This window comes from Opisthocomus hoazin, chromosome 39, assembly GCF_030867145.1.
Source record: "Opisthocomus hoazin isolate bOpiHoa1 chromosome 39, bOpiHoa1.hap1, whole genome shotgun sequence".
Taxonomy (NCBI): Eukaryota; Metazoa; Chordata; class Aves; order Opisthocomiformes; family Opisthocomidae; genus Opisthocomus; species Opisthocomus hoazin.
Genome location: NC_134452.1, coordinates 1,203,310 through 1,211,856, shown reverse-complemented (window position 1 = coordinate 1,211,856; position 8,547 = coordinate 1,203,310). Strand labels below are relative to the sequence as shown.

The window sequence follows — 8,547 nt, the reverse complement described above, 5'->3', positions numbered from 1 at the left end:
TCGGGGCCACCAGGATGGGCACCGCGGCCGGCACGGGGACACCGGGATGGGGACACTGGGATGGGCACCGCAGAGGGTACAGGGACACCGGGACGGGACACCGGGATGGGTACAGGGATGGGTACAGGGACACCAGGACGGGTACAGGGACGCCAGGACGGGCACCGGGCCACAGGACGGGGACACCGGGACGGGGATACCAGGACGCGTACAGGGACGCCAGGATGGGGACACCGGGATGGGCACCGCGGCCGGCACGGGGACGCCAGGACGGGGACACCGGGATGGGCACCGCAGCGGGTACAGGGACACCGGGACTGGGGCGTGGGGATGGCAGGGTGGGCACTGCGGCCGGCATGGGGACGCCGGGATGGGGACACTGGGATGGGCACCACGGCGGGTACAGGGACACCGGGACGGGGACACCGGGACGGGTACAGGGAGGGGTACAGGGACGCCGGGACGGGCACCGGGCCACCAGGACGGGGACACCAGGACACGTACAGGGACACCGGGACGGGGACACCGGGACGGGCACCACGGTGGGTACAGGGACGCCAGGACGGGGACACCGGGACGGGTGCAGGGACACCGGGACACGTACAGGGACACCGGGACGGGGACACCGGGACGGGCACCACGGTGGGTACAGGGACGCCAGGACGGGGACACCGGGACGGGTGCAGGGACACCGGGACGGGCACCGTGGCGGGTACAGGGACACCGGGACAGGTACGGGGACACCGGGACGGGGACGCCGGGATGGGGACAGGGACTGGCACCACAGCGGGTACAGGGACACCGGGACGGGGACACCGGGACGGGGACAGGGACACCGGGACGGGCACAGGGACGGGCACAGGGACGCCAGGATGTGCACCGCGGCGGGTACAGGGACACCGGGACGGGGACACCAGGACGGGGACAGGGACACCGGGACGGGGACAGGGACACCGGGACGGGGACACCGGACGGGCACCCTGCGTAGCCCAGGGCCACCGGCGAGGGCCCGGTGCGGGGGCAGCGTCACCGCCCGCCCCCCGTGGCCCCCTGCCCGGTGCCACCCCCGGCAGGGGACACCGCGGGGCACCCGCGTCCCACCTTGAGGTCCCGGTGGACGATGTTCTTCTGGTGGCAGTAGTGCACGGCCGAGACGATCTGGGACAGGGCGGGCGTCACCAGGGTGTCCCTGCTGCCCGCTGTCCCCACTGTCCCCAGTGTCCCCCCCCCAGTGTCCCCAGTGTCCCCCCCAGCCCCCTGTCCCACCCCGGTCGATGCCGCAGTGGTGGCCTCGGGGGGGATCGATCCTGCTCACATGTGGGTGCCACGTGCCAGCCCCCCCCCACGGCCACCCCCACCCTGTCCCCAGCCCCCACGCCGCCGTCCCCCCCCCCACCCTGTCCCCACTGTCCCCAGTGTCCCCAGTGTCCCCAGTGTCCCCCCCAGCCCCCTGTCCCACCCCGGTCGATGCCGCAGCGGTGGCCTCGGGGGGGATCGATCCTGCTCACATGTGGGTGCCGCGTGCCAGCCCCCCCCCACGGCCACCCCCGCCCTGTCCCCAGCCCCCACGGTGCTGTCCCCCCCCCCACGATGTCCCCAGTGTCCCCAGTGTCCCCCCCAGCCCCCCCGGTCCCCTCACCTGGCGGAACTTGGCCCGCGCCTCCTTCTCCTTCATCCTCCCGTGGGACACGAGGTAGTCGAACACTTCGCCTGCGGGGGACACCCATGGGTGCCCGCGCCCCCCACCCCGGGCACGGCATCCCCCAACCCCCCCCCCACCCAAGGCGAGCGCCGCGCCCCCCGGGCGCAGCCCCTAACCCAGCCCGGCACCCTGGGGTGCACCTGGGGGGGCTGGGTCCCGGGGGTGCACAGGGGGTGGGGGCCGGCACCCTGGGGTGCACCCGGGGGGGGGCTGGGTCCTGGGGGTCTGCAGGACCCGCGAGGGGGGGGTCGGGGTCGGCACCCTGGGGTGCACCCGGGGGGGCTGGGTCCTGGGGGTCTGCAGGACCCGCGAGGGGGGGTCGGGGCCGGCACCCTGGGGTGCACCCGGGGGGGGCTGGGTCCCGGGGGTCTGCAGGACCCACGAGGGGGGGTCGGGGCCGGCACCCTGGGGGTGCACCCGGGGGGGGGCTGGGTCCTGGGGGTGCAAGGGGGGGTCGGGGCCGGCACCCTGGGGTGCACCGGGGGGGGGCTGGGTCCTGGGGGTCTGCAGGACCCACGAGGGGGGGTCGGGGCCGGCACCCTGGGGTGCACCCGGGGGGGGCTGGGTCCTGGGGTGCACAGGACCCACGAGGGGGGGTCGGGGCCGGCACCCTGGGGTGCACCCGGGGGGGCTGGGTCCTGGGGGTCTGCAGGACCCACGGGGGGGGGGTCGGGGCCGGCACCCTGGGGTGCACCCGGGGGGGCTGGGTCCTGGGGGTCTGCAGGACCCACGAGGGGGGGTCGGGGCCGGCACCCTGGGGTGCACCCGGGGGGGGCTGGGTCCTGGGGGTCTGCAGGACCCGCAAGGGGGGGGGTGGGGGCCGGCACCCTGGGGTGCACCCGGGGGGGGGGCTGGGTCCTGGGGGTCTGCAGGACCCGCGAGGGGGGGGTCGGGGGCCGGCACCCTGGGGTGCACCGGGGGGGGCTGGGTCCTGGGGTGCACAGGGGGGTGGGGGCCGGCACCCTGGGGTGCACCCGGGGGGGGCTGGGTCCTGGGGGTCTGCAGGACCCACGAGGGGGGGTCGGGGCCGGCACCCTGGGGTGCACCCGGGGGGGGGCTGGGTCCCGGGGGTCTGCAGGACCCGCGAGGGGGGGGTCGGGGCCGGCACCCTGGGGTGCACCCGGGGGGGGCTGGGTCCTGGGGGTCTGCAGGACCCGCGAGGGGGGGTCGGGGTGCCCAAGGAGGGGGGGGTCGGGGCCAGCACCCTGGGGTGCACCCGGGGGTGCTGGGTCCCGGGGGTGCACAGGGGGGTGGGGGCCGGCACCCTGGGGTGCACCCGGGGGGGGCTGGGTCCTGGGGGTGCGCAGGACCCATGAGGGGGGGTCGGGGGCCGGCACCCTGGGGTGCACCCGGGGGGGGGGCTGGGTCCTGGGGGTCTGCAGGACCCGCGAGGGGGGGGTCGGGGCCGGCACCCTGGGGTGCACCCGGGGGGGGCTGGGTCCTGGGGGGTCTGCAGGACCCACGAGGGGGGGTCGGGGCCGGCACCCTGGGGTGCACCCGGGGGGGCTGGGTCCTGGGGGTCTGCAGGACCCGTGAGGGGGGGGTCGGGGCCGGCACCCTGGGGTGCACCCGGGGGGGGGCTGGGTTCCCAGGGGTCTGCAGGACCCACGAGGGGGGTCAGGGCCGGCACCCTGGGGTGCACCCGGGGGGGGCTGGGTCCTGGGGGTCTGCAGGACCCACGGGGGGGGTCGGGGCCGGCACCCTGGGGTGCACCCGGGGGGGCTGGGTCCCGGGGGTGCACAGGGGGGTGGGGGCCGGCACCCTGGGGTGCACCCGGGGGGGGCTGGGTCCTGGGGGTCTGCAGGACCCGCGGGGGGGGTCGGGGCCGGCACCCTGGGGTGCACCCGGGGGGGGCTGGGTCCCGGGGGTCTGCAGGACCCGCGAGGGGGGGTCGGGGCCGGCACCCTGGGGTGCACCCGGGGGGGGGCTGGGTCCCGGGGGTTTGCAGGACCCACGAGGGGGGGTCGGGGCCGGCACCCTGGGGTGCACCCGGGGGGGGCTGGGTCCTGGGGGTGCAAGGGGGGGTCGGGGCCGGCACCCTGGGGTGCACCGGGGGGGGCTGGGTCCCGGGGGTCTGCAGGACCCACGAGGGGGGGTCAGGGCCGGCACCCTGGGGTGCACCCGGGGGGGGCTGGGTCCTGGGGGTGCGCAGGACCCGCGGGGGGGTCGGGGCTGGCACCCTGGGGTGCACCCGGGGGGGGCTGGGTCCTGGGGGGTCTGCAGGACCCACGAGGGGGGGCTGGGGCCGGCACCCTGGGGTGCACCCGGGGGGGCTGGGTCCTGGGGGTCTGCAGGACCCGCGAGGGGGGGTCGGGGTCGGCACCCTGGGGTGCACCCGGGGGGGGCTGGGTCCTGGGGGTGCGCAGGACCCCTGGGGGGGGTCGGGGTGCCCGAGGAGGGGGGGTCTCACCGGCGCTGGCGTACTCCATCACCAGGTACAGCGTCTTCTCCGTCTCGATGACCTCAAACAGCTTCACTGCGGGGGGGGCCGTCAGTACCGGACCCCCACGGGTGCCCCCCCCACCCCACGGGTGCCCCCCACCCCACGGGTGCCCCCCACCCACTCACCGATGTTGGGGTGATTCAGCCCCTTCATGATCCGAACTTCCCGGAAGAGCTGCGTGAGGGAAGCAAAGGGGTTGGGATGGGGGGGTCAGGACCCCCACCCACCGTGCCCAAGGGGGTGCCCCCCACCCTGCGCTGCCCACCCCCCTCACGGGTGCCCCCCACCCACCTTCTGGAGGCTGGTGGGGTTCAGCTGCGTCTTGTCGATGATTTTTATGGCCACCTGGGAAGGAAGGGGGGGGTGAGGGTGGGATGCAGGGGGGGGTGAGGGTGGGACGCGGGGGGGGGGCGAGGGTGGGACGCAGGGGGGGGTGGTGCTGCCGGTTGCCCCCCAACTCCCCCACCGCGGGCACCAGTTTGGCCCCAGTATCGAAATTCTCCTCCCAGTTGCCCCCTCCAGGGGGTGGCCAGCTCCCCCCAGGCCCCTCCGTAGCCCCCCCGGGGGCACCCACCTACTCTAGGCCCCCCATTTCTCCCCCCCCGCTCCTTCCAATTGCCCCCCAGACCCCCCCAGACCCCTCACCTTCCCCTGGGGCTCCCCCGCTCCTTCCAATTGCCCCCCAGGTCCCCCCAGGTCCCCCCAGCTCCTTCCAATTGCCCCCCAGGCCCCCCCAGGGTCCTCATCTTCCCCTGGGGCTCCCCAGCTCCTTCCATTTGCCCCCCAGACCCCCCACCTTCCCCTGGGGCCCCCCAGCTCCTTCCAATTGCCCCCCAGACTCCTCACCTTCCCCTGGGGCCCCCCAGCTCCTTCCAATTGCCCCCCAGACCCCCCCAGACCCCCCACCTTCCCCTGGGGCTCCCCAGCTCCTTCCAATTGCCCCCCAGGTCCCCCCAGCTCCTTCCAATTGCCCCCCAGGCCCCCCCAGGGTCCTCACCTTCCCCTGGGGCTCCCCAGCTCCTTCCAATTGCCCCCCAGGTCCCCCCAGCTCCTTCCAATTGCCCCCCAGGCCCCCCCAGCTCCTTCCAATTGCCCCCCAGGTCCCCCCAGCTCCTTCCAATTGCCCCCCAGACCCCCCACCTTCCCCTGGGGCTCCCCAGCTCCTTCCAATTCCTCCCCCAGAAACCCCCAACCTCACCCCAGGCCCCCCCATCTCCCTCCAATTGCCCCCTGGGACCCCTGTTTCTGCCCCCAGCTCCCTCCCGTCAGCCCCGGGGGACCCCCAGGGACCCCCCCCACCTCGCGGCCGGTGAGGATGTGCCGAGCCAGCTTGACCTTGGCGAAGTTGCCCTTGCCGATGGTGCGCAGCAGGCGGTAGTTCCCGATGTGGGGCTGCTCCTCGGGGCAGGAGGCGATGGAGTTGCGGCAGCGGGCGCCCAGCGAGCGGCTGGACCAGGCCGAGCCCTTCTCCGAGCGGCTGCCCCCCAGGCCCGCGAGCTGCCGGGGGGGGGGACACGGCTGAGAGCCCCCAGCTCAGCACACGGGGGGGGCTGGTACCGCTGGGACCCCCCCCAGCTCAACACGGGGGGCCTGGTGCTGCCCCGACCCCCCCCCAGCTCAGCACACGGGGGGCTGGTACCGCTGGGACCCCCCCCAAGCCCAGCATGGGGGGCCTGGTGCTGCCCTGACCCCCCCCAGCTCAGCACATGGGGGGCTGGGACCACTGGGACCCCCCCCAGCTCAGCATGGGGGGCCCGGTGCTGCCCTGACCCCCCCCAGCTCAGCACGGGGGGGGCTGGTACCACTGGGACCCCCCCCCAGCTCAGCACGGGGGGGCTGGTACCACTGGGACCCCCCCCAGCTCAGCACGGGGGGGCTGGTACCACTGGGACCCCCCCCCAGCTCAGCACGGGGGGGCTGGTACCACTGGGACCCCCCCCAGCTCAGCACGGGGGGGCTGGTACCACTGGGACCGCCCCCCAGCTCAGCACACGGGGGGCTGGTACCACTGGGACCCCCCCCCAGCTCAGTACGGGGGGGCTGGTAGCGCTGGGACCCCCCCCAGCTCAGCACACGGGGGGGCTGGTACCGCTGGGACCCCCCCCCCCAGCTCAGCACGGGGGGGCCTGGTGCTGCCCTGACCCCCCCCAGCTCAGCACACGGGGGGCTGGTACCACTGGGACCCCCCCCAGCTCAGCACGGGGGGGCTGGTACCGCTGGGACCCCCCCCAGCTCAGCACGGGGGGCCCGTTGCTGCCCCGACCCCCCCCCCCCCCCCCAGCACCCGCAGGCCCCGGGGGCAGACGCTGCCCCGGACGCGGGGTGGGGACGGAGCCGGCCTGACCGGCTCCCGGGCCGCGTCCCGGCCTTGACCGCGGGTGCCCGGACGCCCGAGTCCTCCCAGTCACACCAGTACCCCCCCCCCCGCACTCCCATTCCGGTTTACTGGTGGCCCCAGCTCCGGCCCAGTGTCCCCCCCGTACAAACCGAGCTCCCCGGTACGACCGTGCCCCTCCCTGTGCCCCCCCGGGACAAACCGACCCCCCCCGGTGCCCCTCCGGTACCAGCCGACCCCCCCCGGTGCTCCCCCGGTACCAGCCGACCCCCCCCCGGGACAAACCGACCCCCCCCGGTGCCCCTCCGGTACCAGCCGACCCCCCCGGAACAAACCGACCCCCCCCGGTGCCCCCCCGGGACAAACCGACCCCCCCCGGTGCCCCTCCGGTACCAGCCGACCCCCCCCGGTGCTCCCCCGGTACCAGCCGACCCCCCCCCGCCGCCGCCGCCCCGGGACCGGCCGCCCCCCCCCGCTCACCGTGTCCGCGTTCCGCTCGTTCCCCGCCGCCAGGGCGGAGCGCGAAGACATCGTGACCCGCGGGGCCGGGGCGCGGGGCTCGGGGCCGGCGGGGCTCGGGCAGGCCCGGGCCGGGCCGGGCGCACCGGGCGCGGCCGCTACCAGCGGCTCATGGCCGGGCCGGGGCGCGGGGGCAGGGCCGGGCCGGGCCCGGGCGGGGGAGCCCTAGGGGCGGGCGGCGGCGGGGGCGGCCATGGGCCGGGCCGGGTCGGAACCGGAAGCGGGACCGGGAGTGGGCGGGGCTTCGCCGCTACGGTGGCCGCGCCCCTTAAAGGCGCCGCGCACCCGAGGAGGGGTGGGATGCGGGGCGCGCGGGGGCATCCGGGGGCACCGGGTGTTCGCGGGCACGGGGTTGCCCGGGGGTGCGGAACCGCGCCCGTGGGACCGACCCCCGCCCGGGGACAGGCGCGGGGCGCGGCGGGGGCGCGGCGGGGGCACGGCCCCTCCCTTTGCCTTTAAGAGGTGCGTCCGGGCGGGGCTGGTCCCGCCCCCTAGCAGCGCGGTGACCAATCGCGCCCAGCAGGGCGAGGCCGCGGCTCCTTCCCATTGGCTGCGCCGAGGCATGGAGACAGCCCGGCCGGCCCCCCGGCGGGGGAGGGGCCCGCGCCTGCGCACCCTTCCGATTGGCTGCAGTGCTGGCCAATCGGCGGCAGCCGGAGGGGGGGGCGTTAACCCCTGCGTGCCCGGCAGAGATGTCACGTGGGCTGGCGGGGACACGGCGGGACGCGGGCACGCGCGGGCGCGGGGAGGGGGGGGGGGGAGGCGACGGAGAGTCACGTGGTGCCGGGGCGGGGTCCCCGCGTGCCGCCGGGGGCCGGCACCGAGACCCTGCGCCGCTGGGTCCTATCGCCGGCACGCGTGGGGTCCCCCTGTGCCCCCGGGGTCCTGTCCCGTGCCACGGGGGGGGGTCCCCTGTGGCACCGGGGTCGCGTCCCCGTCACGCGTGGGGTCCCTGTGCCATGGGGTCCCCCTGTGCCACGCGTGGTCCCGTCCCCGTGCCATCCCCGTGTCCCTATGCCACCCCGGGGTCCCCCTGTGCCACGCGTGGCCCCGTCCCCATACCATCCCCATGTCCCTGTGCCATGCCCGGGTCCCCCTGTGCCATCCCCGTGTCCCCATGCCATGCCGGGGTCCCCCTCATGCCATGTGGGGTCTTGCCCTGTCCCATGCCAGGGTTCCCCTGTGCCACGCGTGGCCCCGTCCCCATGCCATCCCCATGTCCCTATGCCACACCGGGGTCCCCCTGTGCCATCCCCGTGTCCCTATGCCATGCCCGGGTCCCCCTGTGCCACGCGTGTTCCCGTCCCCATGCCATACCCATGTCCCTATGCCACACCGGGGTCCCCCTGTGCCATCCCCGTGTCCCTATGCCACGGCAGGGTCCCCCTGTGCCACGCGTGGTCCTGTCCCCATGTCCCTATGCCACGCCGGGGTCCCCCTGTGCCACGTGTGGTCCCGTCCCCATGCCATCCCCGTGTCCCTATGCCACGCCCGGGTCCCCCTGTGCCACGTGTGGCCCCGTCCCCATGTCCCTATGCCACGCCGGGG

The 8,547-nt window shown here is 76.5% G+C and overlaps 2 protein-coding genes across 2 annotated transcripts in view; one reads left to right on the top strand and one right to left on the bottom strand.

Annotated features, from left to right (window-relative positions):
- ERCC2 (ERCC excision repair 2, TFIIH core complex helicase subunit) overlaps nucleotides 1–988 on the top strand; it is an 11,363-nt gene extending 10,375 nt beyond the window's left edge. Inside the window, 1 exon segment of the mRNA XM_075446130.1 lies at nucleotides 895–988. Coding sequence (XP_075302245.1) covers nucleotides 895–988 — 94 coding nt within the window.
- LOC142365403 (MAP/microtubule affinity-regulating kinase 4-like) lies at nucleotides 897–7,073 on the bottom strand. Its single transcript, XM_075446153.1, has 7 exons — nucleotides 6,961–7,073; nucleotides 5,445–5,642; nucleotides 4,437–4,490; nucleotides 4,271–4,319; nucleotides 4,113–4,178; nucleotides 1,640–1,710; nucleotides 897–1,158 (listed from the first exon to the last, which is right to left on the bottom strand). Exons 1-7 carry the CDS (start codon nucleotides 7,009–7,011, stop codon nucleotides 1,027–1,029), a joined length of 621 nt encoding a protein of 206 aa, XP_075302268.1. The 5' UTR covers nucleotides 7,012–7,073; the 3' UTR covers nucleotides 897–1,026.
- Nucleotides 7,074–8,547: the final 1,474 nt, after the last annotated feature.